This window comes from Oncorhynchus tshawytscha, linkage group LG21 (genome assembly GCF_018296145.1).
Source record: "Oncorhynchus tshawytscha isolate Ot180627B linkage group LG21, Otsh_v2.0, whole genome shotgun sequence".
Classification (NCBI taxonomy): domain Eukaryota; kingdom Metazoa; phylum Chordata; class Actinopteri; order Salmoniformes; family Salmonidae; genus Oncorhynchus; species Oncorhynchus tshawytscha.
This window is the reverse complement of record NC_056449.1, coordinates 12,375,181-12,395,515: the sequence shown is the minus strand read 5'-3', so window position 1 is coordinate 12,395,515 and position 20,335 is coordinate 12,375,181. Positions and strand designations below refer to the sequence as shown.

Below are 20,335 nucleotides of genomic sequence, written 5' to 3'. Positions count from 1 at the left end.
GGCCAAGGTATGTATAGTTTTTTTGTGTGCTCTAGGGCAACAGTGTCTAGATGGAATTTGTATTTGTGGTCCTGGTGACTGGACTTTTTTGGAACACCATTATTTTGGTCTTACTGAGATTTACTGTCAGGGCCCAGGTCTGACAGAATCTGTGCATAAGATCTAGGTGCTGCTGTAGGCCCTCCTTGGTTGGTGACAGAAGCACCAGATCATCAGCAAACAGCAGACATTTGACTTCGGATTCTAGTAGGGTGAGGCCGGGTGCTGCAGACTTTTCTAGTGCCCGTGCCAATTCGTTGATATATATGTTGAAGAGGGTGGGGCTTAAGCTGCATCCTTGTCTAACCCCACGACCCTGTGTGAAGAAATTTGTGTGTTTTTTGCCAATTTTAACCGCACACTTGTTGTTTGTGTACATGGATTTTATAATGTCGTAGGTTTTACCCCCAACACCACTTTCCATCAGTTTGTATAGCAGACCCTCATGCCAAATTGAGTCGAAGGCTTTTTTGAAATCAACAAAGCATGAGAAGACTTTGCCTTTGTTTTGGTTTGTTTGGTTGTCAATTAGGGTGTGCAGGGTGAATACATGGTCTGTTGTACGGTAATTTGGTAAAAAGCCAATTTGACATTTGCTCAGTACATTGTTTTCATTGAGGAAGTGTACGAGTCTGCTGTTAATGATAATGCAGAGGATTTTCCCAAGGTTACTGTTGACGCATATTCCACGGTAGTTATTTGGGTCAAATTTGTCTCCATTTTTGTGGATTGGGGTGATCAGTCCTTGGTTCCAAATATTGGGGAAGATGCCAGAGCTAAGGATGATGTTAAAGAGTTTTAGTATAGCCAATTGGAATTTGTTGTCTGTATATTTGATCATTTCATTGAGGATACCATCAACACCACAGGCCTTTTTGGGTTGGAGGGTTTTTATTTTGTCCTGTAACTCATTCAATGTAATTGGAGAATCCAGTGGGTTCTGGTAGTCTTTAATAGTTGATTCTAAGATCTGTATTTGATCATGTATATGTTTTTGCTCTTTATTCTTTGTTATAGAGCCAAAAAGATTGGAGAAGTGGTTTACCCATACATCTCCATTTTGGATAGATAATTCTTCGTGTTGTTGTTTGTTTAGTGTTTTCCAATTTTCCCAGAAGTGGTTAGAGTCTATGGATTCTGCAATTACATTGAGCTGATTTCTGACATGCTGTTCCTTCTTTTTCCGTAGTGTATTTCTGTATTGTTTTAGTGATTCACCATAGTGAAGGCGTAGACTCAGGTTTTCCAGGTCTCTATGTTTTTGGTTGGACAGGTTTCTCAATTTCTTTCTTAGATTTTTGCATTCTTCATCAAACCATTTGTCATTGTTGTTAATTTTCTTCGGTTTTCTATTTGAGATTTTTAGATTTGATAGGGAAGCTGAGAGGTCAAATATACTGTTGAGATTTTCTACTGCCAAGTTTACACCTTCACTATTACAGTGGAACGTTTTACCCAGGAAATTGTCTAAAAGGGATTGAATTTGTTGTTGCCTAATTGTTTTTCTTAATTTCTTAATGTTACTCAGTTCCTTTGGCTTTGATGCCTCATGAATGAGTATTGCTCTGTTTAAGTAGACTGTGATTTTGCTGTGGTCTGATAGGGGTGTCAGTGGGCTGACTGTGAACGCTCTGAGAGACTCTGGGTTGAGGTCAGTGATAAAGTAGTCTACAGTACTACTGCCAAGAGATGAGCTATAGGTGTACCTACCATAGGAGTCCCCTCGAAGCCTACCGTTGACTATGTACATACCCAGCGTGCGACAGAGCTGCAGGAGTTGTGACCCGTTTTTGTTGGTTATGTTGTCATAGTTGTGCCTAGGGGGGCATATGTGGGAGGGAATGCTGTCACCTCCAGGCAGGTGTTTGTCCCCCTGTGTGCTGAGGGTGTCATGTTCTTGTCCGGTTCTGGCATTTAGGTCGCCACAGACTAGTACATGTCCCTGGGCCTGGAAATGATTGATTTCCCCCTCCAGGATGGAGAAGCTGTCTTCATTAAAATATGGGGATTCTAGTGGGGGGATATAGGTAGCACACAGGAGGACATTTTTCTCTGTTAGGATAATTTCCTTTTGAATTTCTAGCCAAATGTAGAATGTTCCTGTTTTGATTAATTTAATGGAGTGAGTTAGGTCTGCTCTATACCAAATTAGCATACCCCTGAGTCCCTTCCCTGTTTCACACCTGGTAGTTTGGTGGATGGGACTACCAGCTCTCTGTAACCTAGAGGGCAACCAGTGGGTCCGTCTCCTCTATACCAGGTTTCTTGCAGGATGACAATGTCTGTGTTACCGATTTCTTTGGTGAAGTCCGGGTTCCTGCTCTTTAGGCCAAAGGCAGATGACCTCAGGCCTTGGATATTCCAGGATGATATAGTGAAGGCTTTTTGTTCCATAGAGTGTCCAATGTTGTTGGTCATGGTTTGGCCTCAGGCCAGTAAGTGTGAGCAGAGCCTGCTGAGCATCTGGTACATGCCGTTGGCTTGGGCGAGAGTGAGGGTTGGAACTGTTTGCCCGCTCACAACCTGGGCGTATGAGTGGCTTCCATGTTGAGGCCCTCTTTGCGGGGGTGGGGTGCATGGGGTGGGCAGGAGTGGCATAGGTCTGATCTGAGGGGGCCTAAATGGGGTATGGGCATGATTGACGTGGGGGGTTGATTGGTTGGGGTGGGGGTGTGGATGTGTCTGGGGGTGCTGTGGTCTGGATGTAATTCCTCTTGGCGTGGGTCCTCTATGTGTAGGTCCAGGGGGTCCTGCAGGTCTGGGAGGGTGTCTCGCTGGTCTGGGTGGGGTGTCTATTGATCTGTTGCTCCTGTGTGAAGTGTTGGGGATACGTTTGAGAGCAATGTCCTTTCGGGTTCGGGCAAAGGTGGGCACTGCTGCCTTGTAGAAGTGGACCTGGTCATAGAGGCTGTTCAAGTCCAGGGTGGAGTGGTGGGCCAGGAAAACATTTGGTTTTGAGGCACAGTCACGGGAAATACTTGCGTTTACCCGCTGTATTGTGGCAGGGTGGAAGTCTTTTCGTGGTAGCAGGGTGGAGATAACCACTTGTGCGTTGGGGAAAGTAGAGGAAGCCTTTTCAATCACTCCCTTCAGTGCTGTGGCCACCCTTTCCTGCTGTGCTCTCAGGTCGTTTGTGCCTGTGTGTATTATTATGTGGCTAGGTGAGCCTAGTTGGTCCTCAGACAGAAGGTCGAGGGCGCGCTGGGTGTTTGGACACCAGAGTTTAGACACACTGTGTTTGGGAAAAAGTTTTTTATCTTCTATATATTTCCCATTTGAGTCCATAAGTAGTATAATCTGTGTCTTGTGTTTGTCCTCAGTGGGTGTGGGGGGTTGTCAGAAGGGCTATCAGGGTGGCTGACAGGGGGGGTGCTCAGAGGGGGTGAGAGCCGCTGGGCTTGGGGTTCTTCATTTGTCTGTTCTGCTGTGATGTCGACTCTATGGTCAGGGTCTGGTGTGGTGTGTGCTGTGGTGTCGAGACTTTTGTCGGATGCTGAGGTGGGCTGTTCTGCTGGCTTCTCTGTGGGGGTGGCCACCTCTCTAGTGGGTTGCTCTCTATCACACGCCGTCCCCCTCACCCTGTCCTCCGTCCCCCTCACCCTCTCCTCCATCCCCCTCAACCTCTCCTCCGTCCCCCTCACCCTCTCCTCCATCCCCCTCGACCTCTCCTCCAGCTGTCTGATCCCCTCCTCTTGTGCTCTGTTCTTCTCCTGATCCTGCTCTTTCTCCTGTTGAAGTTGTCTCACCACTGTCCAGAGTGCAGATATGTCTCTCTCCACCTCCAGGATTCCGGGTCTGGTTAAGGGGGAACTTTCTCTATCTCTCTGTCTCTATCTCTCTGTCTCTGTCTCTGTCTCTCTATCTCCCTGTCTCTATCTCTCTGTCTCTCTATCTCTCTATCTCTCTGTCTCTCTATCTCTGTGTCTCTGTCTCTGTCTCTCTATATCTCTGTCTCTCTGTCTCTCTATCTCTCTGTCTCTCTGTGTCTCTGTGTCTCTGTGTCTCTCTCTCTGTCTCTCTGTCTCTCTATCTCTGTGTTTCTGTCTCTCTATCTCTCTGTCTCTCTTTCTCTACTCTGTCTCTGTCTCTCTCTCTCTGTCTCTCTGTCTCTGTCTCTCTCTATCTCTCTGTCTCTCTGTCTCTCTATCTCTGTGTTTCTGTCTCTCTATCTCTCTGTCTCTCTATCTATCTGTGTTTCTGTCTCTCTATCTCTCTGTCTCTGTCCCTCTATCTCTCTGTATCTTGGTCTCTGTCTCTCTATCTCTCTGACTCTCTGTCACCCTGTCTCTTTCTCTCTGTCTCTTTCTCTCCTCTGTCTCTCTGTCTCTCTATCTCTGTCTCTCTGTGTCTCTGTCTCTCTGTCTCTTTCTCTACTCTGTCTCTATCTCTCTGTCTCTGTGTCTCTGTGTTTCTGTCTCTCTATCTCTCTGTCTATCTATCTGTGTTTCTGTCTCTCTATCTCTCTGTCTCTGTCTCTCTATCTCTCTGTCTCTTGGGGGGTGTCAGACTATATTTCATGTTCACTCCACACTGCCAGAGGGGGCATGTTACTTGATCAACTCTACACAGTGAGAGGAACAAGTGTCTGAGAGTGTGTAGATCTCCGGCGTGTGTAAGACCGTCTTTTGAAGTGTGTGGTTCCTACTCATGTGTGTGTGTGTATGTCAAAGAACATGTGAACAGGTCATCATTGAATCAATGTAAATGCATTGATTTGGAATTACCCCTAACAGTGTTTCATAGTGTGTGTGTGTGTGTGTGTGTGTCTCCTAGGAGTCCCGGCCAAGCGTAATGAGCTGTACTATGACTGCTGTAAGGAGCCCTACCCTGACGTCACCTTCACGGTCACCATGCGAAGACGAACCCTCTACTACGGTCTCAACCTTCTCATCCCCTGCGTCCTCATCTCTGGCCTGGCCCTGCTGGTCTTCCTGCTGCCCGCCGACTCAGGGGAGAAGATCTCCCTGGGTAAGGAAGCAACGCCGGGAAGCCGTCTTGGAATTCCGTCCGTTATGGAATTCTATCCATACCAAACCTCCGCCAGGTCTATTATTTGGGCTGATTGATGGATGTCTTGGGATGATGGGTTATCTTCCTGCTGTGTTCAGATGGGAACGTCTGAACACACATTCTGGAATCCTCTCCTTCCTGAAATTCTGTCAGGGATATTAGGCTTGATTAATAGATATCAAAGGGGGGAGCAGTTAACTGTAATTGCTTCCAATTGGGAACTTGCCTCGAACATGTCAGAGAAACCACCAGTGTAACAAATTGGTTTAGCCAAGAGGTTATAACCGATCACTAGCGTAACGTATTCCAAGAATAATTTCAGATGTCTCTCTCTCTCTCTCTCTCTCTCTCTCTCTCTCTCTCTCTCCAGGTATCACAGTCCTGCTCTCTCTAACAGTCTTCATGCTGCTGGTTGCTGAGATCATGCCTGCCACCTCAGACTCTGTGCCTCTCATCGGTGGGTTCTGTGTGTGTGTGTGTGAGTGTGTGTGTGTGTGTGTGTGAGTGTGTGTGTGAGTGTGTGTGTGAGTGTGTGTGTGTGTGTGTGTGTGTGTGTGAGTGTGTGTGTGTGTGTATACGTGCACGTTGTTATTATACATGATCTTCTTTCCTCTTATGGTTTGGTTTGATTGGCTGTGCGTTGGTGAATGTTAACCCAGAGAGAGCGTGTGTTGGTATTAATGTGTGTGTGTGTGTGTTAATGTGTATGTCAGTACAGTCTGTTATCCTCTCATTGTCTGGCTAGGTTTGGTTTGACTAGCTGTATACAGTGCATTCGGAAAGTATTCAGACCCCTTGACTTTTTCCACATTTTGTTATATTACAGCCTTATTCTAAAATTCATGATATTATTTTTTACCCTCATCAATCTACACACAATAATGACAAAGCGACGGCAGGTTTTTAGACATTTTTGCAAATTTATAAAAAATAAAAAACAAAAATACCTTATTTACATAAGTATTCAGGCCCTTTGCTATGAGACTCGAAATTGAGCTCAGGTGCACCATTGATCATACTTGAGATGTTTCTACAACTTGATTCGAGTCCACCTGTGGTAAATTAAATTAAATTAAATTAAATTGATTGGACATGATTTGGAAAGGCACACAGCTGTCTATATAAGGTCCCACAGTTGACAGTGCATGTCAGAGCGAAAACCAAGCCATGAGGTCGAAGGAATTGTACGTAGAGCTCAGAGACAGAAGTGTGTCGAGGCACAGACTTGGAGAAAGGTACCAAAACAAACAACAACAAGAACACAGTGGCCTCCGTCATTCTTAAATGGAAGAAGTTTGGAACCATCAAGACTCTTCCGAAAGCTGGCCGCCCAGTCAAACTGAGCAATCGGGGGAGAAGGGCCTTGGTCAGGGTGACCAAGAACCTGATGGTCACTCTGACAGAGCTCCAGAGTTCCTCTGTGGAGATGGGAGAACCTTTCAGAAGGACAACCATCTCTGCAGCACTCCACCAGTCAGGCCTTTATGGTAGAGTGGCCAGACGGAAGACACTCCTCAGTAAAAGGCACATGACAGCCTGCTTGGAGTTTGCCAAAAGGTACCTAAAGGACTCTCAGAGCATGAGGAACAAGATTCTCTAGTCTGATGAAACCAAGAATGAACTCTTTTGCCTGAATGCCAAGCGTCACATCTGGAGAAAACCTGGCACCATCCTTACGGTGAAGCTTGATGGTGACAGCATCATGCTGTGGGGATGTTTTTCAGCAGCAGGGACTGAGAGACTAGTCAGGATCGAGGGAAAGATGAATGGAGCAAAGTACAGAGAGATCCTTGATGAAAACCTGCTCCTAGACCTGAAAATTGCTGTGCAGAGACGCTTCCCATCCAACCTGACAGAGCTTGAGAGGATCTGCAGAGAATAATGGGAGAAATACAGGGGTGTCAACTATGTATCCATATCCAAGAAGACTTGAGGCTGTAATCGCTGTCGAAGGTGCTTCAACAAAGTACTGAGTAAAGGGTCTGAATATTTATGTAAATATTTTGTTTTTACATTTTTTATAAATTAGCTAATATTTCTCAAAAAAACAAATTTTGCTTTGTCATTATGGGGTATAGTGTGTAGATTGATGGGGGGGAGAAGGGGGACGATTTAATCAATTTCAAAATGAGGCTGTGGAAAAAGTCAAGGGCTATGAATACCTTTCCGAATTCACTGTACATATCTTTAATGTCAGTCTCAATGCCCTGATTGTAACGGTTTTCTAGTGGTGATGAAGGAGAGTCGGACCAAACTGCAGCGTGTCGATTGCGATCCATATTTATTAAACAAAACGTAAACACGACTAAACACTAAACACTATAAAACAATAAACGTAATGAAAACCGAAAACAGCCTATCTAGTGCAAACTAACAGAGAGTACAAGTAAGACACTAAGGACAATCACCCACGACAAACTCAAAGAATATGGCTGCCTAAATATGGTTCCCAATCAGAGACAACGATAAGCAACTGCCTCTGATTGAGAACCACTCCAGACAGCCATAGACTTTGCTAGACAACCCACTAAGCTACAATCCCAATACCACCACCAAAACCCCAAGACAAACACCACAATTACAAAAACCCCATGCCACACCCTGGCCTGACCAAATACATAAAGATAAACACAAAATACTTTGACCAGGGCGTGACACTGATGTCATGTTTGAGCAGGATGGTGTTGGAACAGGCTAACAATGAGGATGATACTGGCAACATTATTAGTGGGTCGTGACAAGCCAGGCTTCCTGTGAGGAGAGGAAGAAGAGCAGAGCAGAAGGCGGGATTGATAAATGGATGGATGGCGTGAGATGAGTAACCTTTAGTGGGTAAAGTTCTGAGAGAGAGAAGTTTAAAGGCTTCCGCTGCTGTGATGAGACACTCATGATAGTGCTCACAAGTTCAGCCCATCACATCACTTTCATGGAGTGGAGGCCTGGGAGGAGTGTGTGTGTGTGTGTGTCTCTCATCTCACTCTCTCGTCTCTTTCTCTCATCTCTCATCTGTCTCTCTCGTCTCTCTCTCATTTCTCTCTCGTCTCATCTCTCTCTCTCGTCTCTCTCTCTGTCTGTCTCTGCTTCATCTCATTTTCGTGTGCGTGTGTACCCGTACACGTGCAGTTTCTACGTATAGTCCTGCAAAAATAGTAATACATTTGTTAATGATATAAATGTGTGTGTGGGTGTGCTTGTGTGTTAGCGCTATTGAACAGAGCACCATAAACTGTGTGTATGTGTGTGTCTCAGTTGAGTTAGTGTAACAGAGCGCGGCTTTTACTGAGAAATGCCCCATTAGTTGTGTTTATTATGTATCAATCCCACTCTATCTCTCTGTTTGTGTGTGTGTGTGTGTGTGAAGATGCTGACAAGCTCAGATGGACATGGGCTGTGTAGAATTATAAGTGAAGGGCAGTGATAGTCAGCACTATGTAGGAGCATCTCTGCACTTCCCACCTCCACTCTGCTGGATTACACCCTCTGACAGGGCTCCTATCTGGTTTCTTCATTCAACTCTTCCTCCTAATTAGAATCCCACTCCTGTCTCGACCTCCTCTTTCTCATACTTATCGTCTTCATTTTTGTTCTAGTTCAGTGTTTTCCTCCTCTTCCTCCTGCTCCTCCTCTTCACCATGCTCTTCCTCTGTCTTCTCCATTTCCTCCTCTTCTTCAGTACTCCTTCTTAGTGATTAAGAATGGCAGCCGGGATCCCGGGATGTGGCGCTAATGCAATTCCACAAAATACACAACATGCCCATTATCCAAACATGTTGTCGCATGGAAGCCTTTACCTAAAATAACCTGTGCCTCTTTGAGCTGTCACTGTGACTCTTCAGATCGGATAGGCCTATGAACTGCTCACTACATAGGTTTCTCCTGTCCTAAATCCTGGGCTATTTTCCTATCCAGTCCCAATCCCACTGAAACCCTAAATCCAACTGTATTCCGTAATCCATCGGTTGAATCGCCCTATGCATGTCAAATACCGCTGTTACATTTCCCGTGCTTCTCTGCACTGTCTCGTACTTGTGCCCACATGAGAGCTCCGGTAGAGAATGTGTGATCAGCAAGCAGTATGAGGAGACTGCGTTCACGTTAGGCTCTGCATATGTCGGCTCAATCGCAAATTACTTTTACATTTCTCAGTGGTGGAAAAAGGGCCTAATTGTCATACTTGAGTAAAAGTAAAGATACCTTAAAGTCTAAAAGTATTTGGTTTTAAATATACTTAAGTATCAAAAGTACATGTAATTGCTAAAATATACTTAAGTATCAACAGTAAAAGTAAAAGTTTAAGTAATTTCAAATTCCTTATATTAAGCAAACCAGACGACACCATTTTCTTGTTTTTAAAATGTATTTATGGATAGCCAGGGGCACGTTCCAACACTCATTTACAAACGAAGCATGGGTTTAGTGAGTCCGCTAGATCAGAGGCAGTAGGGTTGACCAGGGATGTTCTCTTGATAAGTGTGTGAATTAGACCATTTTCCTGTCAAAATGTAACTAGTACTTTTGGGTGTCAGGGAAAATGTATGGAGTAAAAAGCATTTTCTTAAGGAATGTAGTGAAGTAAAAGTAAACGTTTTCAAAAATATAAATAGTAAAGTAAAGTACAGGTACCCCAAAAAACTACTTACGTAGTACTTTCAAGTATTTTTCCTAAAGTACTTCACACCACTAAGATTTCTATCGCGGAATTTGTAATGCTTCAGTTTTACATAGAGCCCATAGTCCCCCTTTAAGATACCTTGATATTTAAACTACACAGAGTGCTCTGTGTGCCCTCAGCGTGCTCTGTGTGCCCTGAGCGTGCTCTGTGTGCCCTGAGCGTGCTCTGTGTGCCCTCAGCGTGCTCTGTGTGCCCTGAGCGTGCTCTGTGTGCCCTTAGCGTGCTCTGTGTGCCCTAAGCGTGCTCTGTGTGCCCTCAGCGTGCTCTGTGTGCCCTGAGTGTGCTCTGTGTGCCCTGAGTGTGCTCTGTGTGCCCTGAGCGCGCTCTGTGTGCCCTCAGCGTGCTCTGTGTGCCCTGAGCGTGCTCTGTGTGCCCTGAGCGTGCTCTGTGTGCCCTTAGCGTGCTCTGTGTGCCCTAAGCGTGCTCTGTGTGCCCTCAGTATGCTCTGTGTGCCCTCAGCCTGCTCTGTGTTGAGATAGCCTATTGCTGAAATGTGCTGAATGAATTGAGGAACATGATAATGCTCTGCATTTATGTACGGCCTGTTTCGCAATTCATAACAATGTCATTGGCGATAGTTACTTTATCATTACTAAATATCAGTTTAATTTGCTCTGAAATCTTTACATAGTGGTGCAGCCAAGCCGGCAATGTGGTGCAGCTCCCCTCTTATTTGGGAAGAACCCTGGCAGTGAACATATCATTTTTTTTAAATGCTTTGAATGACGACTTCTGACTTTTGCGGTATTTCCTGGGATTCCCGTGATAAATATGAATTATTCCCAGTATTGAAACTTGGTAGATTTTCTGGAAAATATGAATCCCTACTCCTTCCCATCCTCCTCCTCATAAGCCGACCAGGGATAATCTGTACCCCTGATCGCACAGTGGGTCATGTGCCCTTTTCCCTGCTATCCTCCTGCTAGCGTTTGTTTCTTGTCTGAAGCATTTAGCGGTTGTTTGCTAACAGAGAGAGGGAAGGGGTGTGTCTGGTCTGTGAGACAGTTACATAGCTGAGATATTTGGGAAAGAGCCGTGTTGAGTTAATACTCGAGTGGAGTGGAGCTCCCTTCCCTCCCTCCCTTCTTCCCTTCCTTCCCTCAGTCCCTCCCCTGAGAGAACACATCCATGATGTGCTCTCAAAGAGTCAGCTCTTAAGCTTGGCGGTGTTTGCCTCCACCCTCGGTGGTGTTTGCCTCCACCCTCGATGGTGCTTGCCCCCACCCTCGGCGGTGTTTTACCAAAGTGTTATATTATCGGGCTGCTTGATTTTCCACAGATATACAAAGACACATTCAACTGAAACCACACTACAACTACAAAGACAAGATTCTCTGGCTGTGTATTAAATGTCAACCTATTCCCTCTTTAGTTTGCTGCCTTTGCCCAGTGCCATTTGGGATGCACCGTCTCTCCCTTCTGTTGGTCAGTGTCTGTGTGATGTATGATGTCACGGTGTTAATGTTTGATCTGGTTGTGGTTTGTGTTTTGTAGCTCAGTACTTTGCCAGCACCATGATGATAGTGGGTCTGTCTGTAGTGGTGACTGTTCTGGTCCTGCAGTTTCATCACCACGACCCTCAGGGCGGAAAAATGCCCAGATGGGTGAGTCCCACTCCCAATCTTCATCATATCCCTCATCATTCTCGTTGTTGTATCATCGTCGTCTTTGTCCACATCATCATCGTCGTCTTCGTCCTCATCGTTGTTGTCATCATCGAAATCATCATTGTTGTTATCATCGTCGTATTCGTTCTCATCATCGTCGTAATCATCGTCGTCTTCACCCTCATTACTGTCGTCTTCGTAATCATCGTTGTTGTCATCATTGTCGTCTTCATCCACATCATTGTTGTCATCATTGTTGTCATCATCGTCGTCTTCATCCTCATCATTGTTGTCGTCATCATCGTCGTCTTCATCCTCATCGTTGTTGTCATCATCGTCGTCTTCGTCCTCATTATTGTCGTCTTCGTAATCATCATTGTTGTCATCATCGTCATCATCATCGACATCTTCATCGTCATCATTGTTGTCATCATCGTCGTCTTCATCCTCATCATTGTTGTCATCGTCGTCTTCATCCACATCGTTGTCGTCATCATTGTTGTCATCGTCGTTGTCGTTGTTGCCGCTGTCTTCTGCATCAATGTCATTCTCATTACTCATCAACCATCACACATTGTGTGTATATGTGTGTTGCAGTCTCAACCCCCTCCCCCCCCCTCTCTCTCTCTCCAGGTCAGGGTAGTGCTTTTGAACTGGTGTGCTTGGTTCCTGCGTATGAAACAGCCAGGCGAGGAGCGTAAACCGGCAGGCTACAAGTACCGCCACACTCCACAGCACCACTCCAGCGCCAGCTCCATCGAGATGGGACCCATGGGCACCATTACGGGCCTCACCACGCCCCTCTCCCAGGCCCCCTGTGCCACATGCCCCACCGGCACCTCCAACGGCAGCATGAGCCTCTACTTCAGCTACCATGCCGTGGAGAGCGCCCGTTGCCCCCCCTCCAGTGATTCAGGAGTGGCGTTGGGGGGGCGGGCCCAAGGGACCCCCTGCGAGGAGGCTGAGCCCCCAGGGGGAGGTGCTGGAGGAGGAGGAAGGGGGTTGATCTTTACTCCTCCTCCCGAGGTCCTTCAGATCCTGGAGGAGGTGTCGTATATTGCCCAGCGCTTCAGGGACCAGGATGAGGAAGTGGCGATCTGCAGCGAGTGGAAGTTTGCTGCTGCCGTGGTGGACAGACTGTGTCTGGTGGCCTTCACTCTCTTCTCCATCGTTGGCACCTTCACCATTCTCATGTCTGCTCCCAACTTCTTAGAGGCCGTCACCAAGGACTATTTAAAGAAATAGTGTCAATATGTTCAACCATATATGCCAGCTTCCCGGACACAGATTAAGCCTAGGCCCGGACTAAGAACCACTTAGCATGCTTTTTAGTATACGACTAGACTTTCTCTGTGTATGGGAAACCAACCTTATGTTCTATCCAGATTACTCTGGAGTATATTTGAGAAAAATGGATTTAATGTAAATAGATGTATACTGTACATGTATCAATGCAAGGGTTGTCCATAGTCCCTTTCCTCTCCTTAGATCCAGCTTAACTGAGGTTGTTCCTGTGTGTTGCTTTGCCATCCAGATATCTCATTACAATATCAACTCGCCGTTTGAACTTTGGATTCCTGGACCTCCAATCCACGACCTTCAGAACTTTGAACTGTCTTGGACGTTCTGGACTGTTGTCAGCATTATGTGGTGTGGTTAAGGTAACTGTCTATTTACAGAGATGTTTCACTGTGACTTTATGAGCTTCTTATTGTTTTTTTGGGACTGTTTTACTTTCACTATATTGTAAGTTTGTATGTACACACTGTTTACTTTTTGCTTGTCGAAGCTAAATAGCATCGAACTCTGTCACGGGTGTAGAAGTGATATTGTCACGATTTACTAGGAGTGGCGGGTGGAATCAGGCGCAGAGAGCAGGGTTCAGTAGATTGTCAATTTATTCTCCGGCGCACAAAAACGGTCACGTCAACACACAGGGCGCATACAATAGACCAGCCCAAACACAGGACCAAAATAGTCCGGAGAATAACCACACGAAAAAAACACCATACAACAGAGTAACAAAAACAATCCCGCACAAAACAAGGGCGGGACAACCTACTATATATAAGGACACTAATTAAACTAAAATACACACAGGTGAAACTAATAAGACAAAACCAACAGACAAACGAAAAAGGGATCGGTAGTGGCTAGTAGGACGGTGACGACGACCGCCGAGCACCACCCGAACAGGCAGGGGAGCCAACTTCGGCGGAAGTCGTGACAGATATGTTTTCTTGGTCCCAGTTGACATTGTTGCCATGGTAGTAACTGATTGACGTTGACTGTGCCACTGTGAAAACCTGGAGTGATTCATAGACAGAATAGTGGCATCATCATGTAAGACTCACCTGCACATTAGAGGAGGAATCAGCCTGCAACAACCTGAAACAACAAGAGCTATTGAAACAAGGAACTGGACAAGTGGATACTGAAGAACTGCACTGGCTGCTAGCCTGAAACAACTCCTGCTGAGACTGGGCCTGTGCTAATATGCACACGTAATCCCACCATATATTGGAGAACTACTATAGATCTGTTATTGATCCATTATCCATCTAGTACTATCAGTAGGTGTAATCGGTTTATATGACATAAATGTATCTGTGCTGCATATAGGGGAATGGATATGGGGGTGGTACATTAACATGGAGGAGCTATGTGTCTGTCTGTGGTGATGATATCTAACCTAAATGTAAAGGTTACATGGAGAACACAACATCCACAGGGAGGTTATTATGACTAAAGATCAAGATATTCTTCTATTGATATTGATTGAAACATAATGTGGTTTACAAATGAGACATAAAGACCATGGTATATGGAATCCCTCAGGCCAGACAGTCAATACTGTAAGTAACTGAACTAAACTGCCTGTCATGTTAGAGAGTTAGTCCGTGCATCTATGTTTTTCTTTGAATTATCATTATTACTGTATACTGAACATACCCACCCACCCCACAGTCAGAGTCCTCCTCTGTTGTAGCTGTTGTTGTCACACTGCTGTCCTCTTCTTCCTGTGATTTTTTTTGCTCTTACCTAATAAATATCCCATATAGCCTAAGATAAGATCATCCTGGACAATTCATATGGACATGAATGGGACAGGGAGGGGCTGACTGGGTGGATATGGGCTGACTTGGTGAATATAGAGTGACTGGGTGTATATGGGCTGACTGGGTGTTTATGGGCTGACTGGGTGGATATGGGCTGACTTGGTGAATATAGAGTGACTGGGTGAATATAGAGTGACTGGGTGGATATGGGCTGACTGGGTGTTTATGGGCTGACTGGGTGTTTATGGGCTGACTGGGTGAATATAGAGTGACTGGGTGTATATGGGCTGACTGGGTGTTTATGGGCTGACTGGGTGGATATGGGCTGGCTTATGGGCTGAATATAGAGTGACTGGGTGTATATGGGCTGACTGGGTGTTTATGGGCTGACTGGGTGGATATGGGCTAATTGGGTGTATATGGGCTGACTGAGTGTATATGGGCTGACTGGGTGTTTTTATATGTGCTGACTTGGTGTATATGGGCCGACTGGGTGTTTTTATATGGGCTGACTGGGTGTATATGGGCTGAGTGGGTGTTTTTATATGGGCTGACTGGATATATATGGGTTGACTGGGTGGATATGGGCTGAGTGGGTGGATATGGGCTGAGTGGGTGTTTTTATATGGGCTGACTGGGTATATATGGGCTGAGTGGGTGGATATGGGCTGAGTGGGTGTATATGGGCTGACTGGGTGTATATGGGTTGACTGGGTGTATATGGGCTGACTGGGTGTATATGGGTTGACTGGGTGTATATGGGCTGACTGGGTGTATATGGGCTGACTGGGTGTTTTTATATGGGTTGACTGGGTGTATATGGGCTGACTGGGTGTATATGGGCTGACTGGGTGTATATGGGCTGACTGGGTGTTTTTATATGGGCTAACTGGGTGTATTTATATGGGCTGACTGGGTGTTTTTATATGGGTTGACTGGGTGTATATGGGCTGACTTGGTGTTTTTATATGGGTTGACTGGGTGTATATGGGTTGACTGGGTGTATATGGGCTGACTGGGTGTTTTTATATGGGTTGACTGGGTGTATATGGGCTGACTGGGTGTATATGGGCTGACTGGGTGTATATGGGCTGACTGGGTGTATATGGGCTGACTGGGTGTATATGGGCTGACTGGGTGTTTTTATATGGGTTGACTGGGTGTATATGGGTTGACTGGGTGTATATGGGCTGACTGGGTGTTTTTATATGGGTTGACTGGGTGTATATGGGCTGAGTGGGTGTATATGGGCTGACTGGGTGTTTTTATATGGGTTGACTGGGTGTATATATAGGCTGACTGGGTGTATATATAGGCTGACTGGGTGTATATGGGCTGAGTGGGTGGATATGGGCTGACTGGGTGTTTTATATGGGTTGACTGGGTGTATATGGGCTGACTGGGTGTTTTTATATGGGTTGACTGGGTGTATATGGGGGTGAGTTAGATTACTGTTTTGGGGTCCAGAGAATTGGGATGAAATAAGTATTTTGTCAGTGATCTTGGTATTTCACAGGTTTGTTCATTGATATTTTATCATTCAACCCCCATTCAAGGCTTATAGCCAGGAAAGAGATAAAGAGATAATTGAGATAAAGAGATAATTGCTGTTCTGTTAATATTTATAAAAGTGGAACATAGGCCCGAATCCTATTTGATAACTCTTAGTGAGGGGAAATATTAGCCACAAGGTGTTTGTGTTAATTTTAGAAGGAACGCTCAGGGCAGAGTTCCTGTCTGTTTTTAGAATTTGTTTTTAGCACTCTGAATTTCTCATCATGAGGTCACTGCAGAGGATTGGAAAGTGTTGACTGCCAACATTAAGAGGGAACGTGGAGGTTGGTAACAGGAGGGGTTTAGCTGACATCTGACCTGGCTGCACCCCAACCCCGTAAGCAGAAGGGACCCAAAGTTTACTTCTTAGACCACTGAAATATGATATGTCCAAGGGCTCTCTCTACATTGTCCTCTGGCTGCTAGCTGACCATCCGTAAGTGTTGCAACACGTTCACCAATACCAATACTTCTGTTTCACTTAGTTCTGCTGATCCATCTTCAAGATAAATAGAATATTTAAGCAAAATGGTAAGAGTGAGATGTTCTTTGGCTGAGACGGTGAAAGGGGTAAAGAGAGAGAGGATGGTGGGAGATAGGGACCATGTGGAAGGCAGTATATGAGTTCAGTCCATAACGTGACACAGCTTATTCACAAGAGAGGGAGAAGATAGAACGAGTGAGAAGTGATGACAAGTTGAACATGCATGGCAAGTTTACCCCCTGGGGTTGCGGCCCGTCTTTGTGTTGTTGGTGTGAATGTCAGCCTTCAGGGTGCTTCTGAGAGCACAATAGCACAACGAGCACTGGGACAGCTACGCACGTGGGGCTCTCCTCTCTAGAGTTGCTGTCTACACTGTCCCTCTGATGAATTACTACAGCATCAGAGTGGAGGGCGAGAGCATGGACATGAGGGAGGGAGGGAGGATGTAATTGTTCCACTTGAAATGCAAAGCCTCACTGCTCAGATCTCAAAATGCAAACTGAGTGAGGTCTATGGAGATGAAAACGGCAGTTTGAGATGTGTGAACCCTGTGGTTGCGTATGCCATGGCTGTGCGGTTCATCAACGCTTACACAGTAACCCTATGATGGAGCAGCACAACATTTCTCTGTATTATGTATGCAACAACATCCTGATCGAATTGAACAGCCATATTGCACAGCCATATTGCACAGGCATATTGCACAGCCATATTGCACAGCCATATTGCACAGCCATATTGAACAGCCATATTGCACAGGCCACATTGAAATGAAACAGAATGGAAAACTGCCACTGTGCTTTTTCTGTCCGCTCTATTTCTATGACCTCTGACATCACCTTGGTTCTGTTTTACCTCTGTGCAGCTCCAGTCTGTTCTAGTTGGCCCAGTTCTGTTAAAGTTAGTTTCTGCACTATTGGAGATATTCATGGACCTTTCAGGTTTTTGTCTATTCAAACCACTTAAATGGTTGAAAGCTTAGCAGCCCTCTAATGGTAATACCGTATAAATGCCGTATAAAGTAGCTTAGCGAGCTGAGAGGGCTTATCGATAGCCGAGAACTGAGAGAAGTTGATGTGACTGTCCAGTTATTCTAGGCCCACTCATTAGAGTGTATTATACGCCAAGCCTCTTAAGTTTATAGGAAATACTCTGTGCATACCGTTGATCTTTGTGTTCCAAAATCACCATCACTGATCATTTCATTGTAGAGGATTGTGTGTGTTTATGACTGTGTGTTTGTGTGCCCGTGTGTTTGTGTGTGTGTGTGTGTTTGTGTGTGTGTGTGTTGTGTGTGTGTGTGTGTGTGTGTGTGTGTGTGTGTGTGTGTGTGTGTGTGTGTGTGTGTGTGTGTGTGTGTGTGTGTGTGTGTGTGTGTGTGTGTGTGTGTGTGTGTGTGTGTGTGTGTGTGTGTGTGTGTGTGTGTGTGTGTGTGTGTGTGTGTGTGTGTGTGTGTGTGTGTGTGTGTGTGTGTGTAAGACAGATATGGATGATGTTTTAAAAGGGTTTTAAAGGCTCTGTGTTTATGAGTGGTGGAGGGTTTACCAGCCAAATGACAGAATGTGTTGTATCTTAAAGATCTACTCCCTCCCTCCCCAACACCACAGATGATGCATGAGAAAGATGTAAAGAGGGAGAGGGGGGAGAAAGAAAGGTGGGAAGGAATGGGGATAGAGAAAAAGAGAGGAGGAGATGGAGACAGAGAGGGGAGATAGCAAAAGAGGGAGAGGGGGAAAGGGGCAGAGAAAGTGAGCGATTGAGAAGGAAGGAATTTTGAAAGACGAACAGAGTAATAAAGGGCAGTTTGTGTGTGTCATAAGGTATGTGTGTGCAGACGCTTGTGTGAGTGTGTTTGTGTGTGTTAATTTCATTGTAATTTTTTTTTTTTTAATTTTACCTTTATTTAACCAGGCAAGTCAGTTAAGAACACATTCTTATTTTCAATGACGGCCTGGGAACAGTGGGTTAACTGCCTGTTCACGGGCAGAACGACAGATTTGTACCTTGTCAGCTCAGGGGTTTGAACTCACAACCTTCCGGTTACTAGTCCAACGCTCTAACCACTAGGCTACCCTGCCGCCCCAATAATATAATAATAATAATGGCCAATGCTTTTTGCTTTTTGCTCAGCGACAGACAGCCTCCTTATGTGGGGTAATCCCTGTGTGTGACAGACAGACCTACCCCAGCCTCAGACAGAGAGAGTGTGTGTGTGTGTGTGTGTGTGTGTGTGTGTGTGTGTGTGTGTGTGTGTGTGTGTGTGTGTGTGTGTGTGTGTGTGTGTGTGTGTGTGTGTGTGTGTGTGTGTGTATACCTCAGCCTATCTTTGCTTACCTCAGCTATCAGCAGAGGACTGCTTCCCACAGTAATAGTAATGAGCTACTGAAAATTTACCCCCCCCCCACACACACACACACACACACACAGGGAGAGAGAGAGCTATAATTCACAAAATGGGACGAACACCAAATTGAGACTGCATGCAGAAGTCTGCAAAAAAAATCCTACTTGTACAACGTAAAACACCATATAATGCATGCAGACCAGAATAAGGCCGATAACCGCTAATTATCATAATCCAAAAAAGTAACGTTAAATTCTACAACCACCTAAAAGGAAGTATGATGCACTAAGGACAAGACACACAGACAGACAGACACACACACACACCACAGCACACACACACACTCTCACACAGCTCTGTAGATGAGGTAACTTTCAGTCAAAATGAGGTTCACTCAGGTTGAGCTACTGTATGAAGTTCTGATGCAGACACCCAGATTTGCCTACAGCTGGGGAGTGTGTGTGTGTGTGTGTGTGTGTGTGTGTTTGTGTGTAATTTTGTATTTTCCAAACACGTTTTCCTGTAAATATACCCAACATGAGATTACTTTGGATTCCAAAATAAAATCAATGTATTATCTTACAGTTAAACCCCCTGGCAATCTCTTACCATTCAGGCTAAATCCTGGATCCCGCAGAGATATCCCCAAACAGATGAATTCAGCTCCGTGTTCCTGTGTACAGAGACAGGAGGGAGATTTGGGACGGCTGCTGTATTTTGTTTTGTAAGAACAAAAGCGCTGGGTTGACAGGTAGAAAAATAGTGAAAATGAAGATGGATGTGTATGTGAACGAGAGAGGGAACGACCCCCTCCATCACACCTCAGCGTACAGATTGCCTTGACCATACCAACACTATTATTTATTTTAACATTTTTACTTTTAACCTTTTTTTCTCCCCAATTCCATGGTATCCATTTGGTAGTTACAGTCTTGTCTCATCGCTCCCGTACAGACTCGAGAGCCACGTGTCCTCCGAAACACGACACAACCAAGCCGCAATGCTTCTTGACACAATGCCCGCTTAACCCGGAAGACAGCCACACCAATGTGTCAGAGGAAACACCGTACACCTGGCAACCGTGTCAGCATGCATGCGCCCGGCCTGCCACAGGAGTCGCTAGAGCGCGATGGGACAACGACATCCCTGCCAGCCAAACCCCGGACAATGCTGGTTTTGGCTAATTCTAGAACTAACGATGGAATTTTAATTCTTGCGTTGGAAAAAGTCTCCTTCATATCAGATAAAAGAGCAAGAGTAGTTATCATTTTTTCATAAGGGGTTTACAGGTAGCGATATATCATTCAAAATCATATTCATTCAGATACTGTATGTTCATTTGTTTAGTCATAAGACAAAGAGCACCATCAACAGTTTTGTAAAATTCTCTTTGCAAGGAAAATAAACAAAAAAAGGATCCCGCTCCCCAACCCATTTCCCCCACCAGGAAACCATGCCCCCCTCCTCTTAGCCCCCCCTCCTCCTGCATCTTCATCTAGCATTTCATGCTTGGAAATACAATTTTGAGTTTGGAACAGATAGACCTCCAACGTCTTTCCCTCTCTG

General features: G+C 45.4%; 1 protein-coding gene across 1 annotated transcript in view; it reads left to right on the top strand.

Annotated features, from left to right (window-relative positions):
* LOC112220944 (neuronal acetylcholine receptor subunit alpha-7-like) overlaps window positions 1-13,132 on the top strand; it is an 80,991-nt gene extending 67,859 nt beyond the window's left edge. The window contains exons 6-9 of the mRNA XM_024382942.1: window positions 4,813-5,007; window positions 5,420-5,506; window positions 11,216-11,325; window positions 11,962-13,132. Of these exons, the coding sequence (XP_024238710.1) occupies window positions 4,813-5,007; window positions 5,420-5,506; window positions 11,216-11,325; window positions 11,962-12,573 (1,004 nt within the window). The 3' untranslated portion in view covers window positions 12,574-13,132. The remainder of the gene's footprint in view (window positions 1-4,812; window positions 5,008-5,419; window positions 5,507-11,215; window positions 11,326-11,961) is intronic.
* The last annotated feature ends 7,203 nt before the right edge of the window (window positions 13,133-20,335 follow it).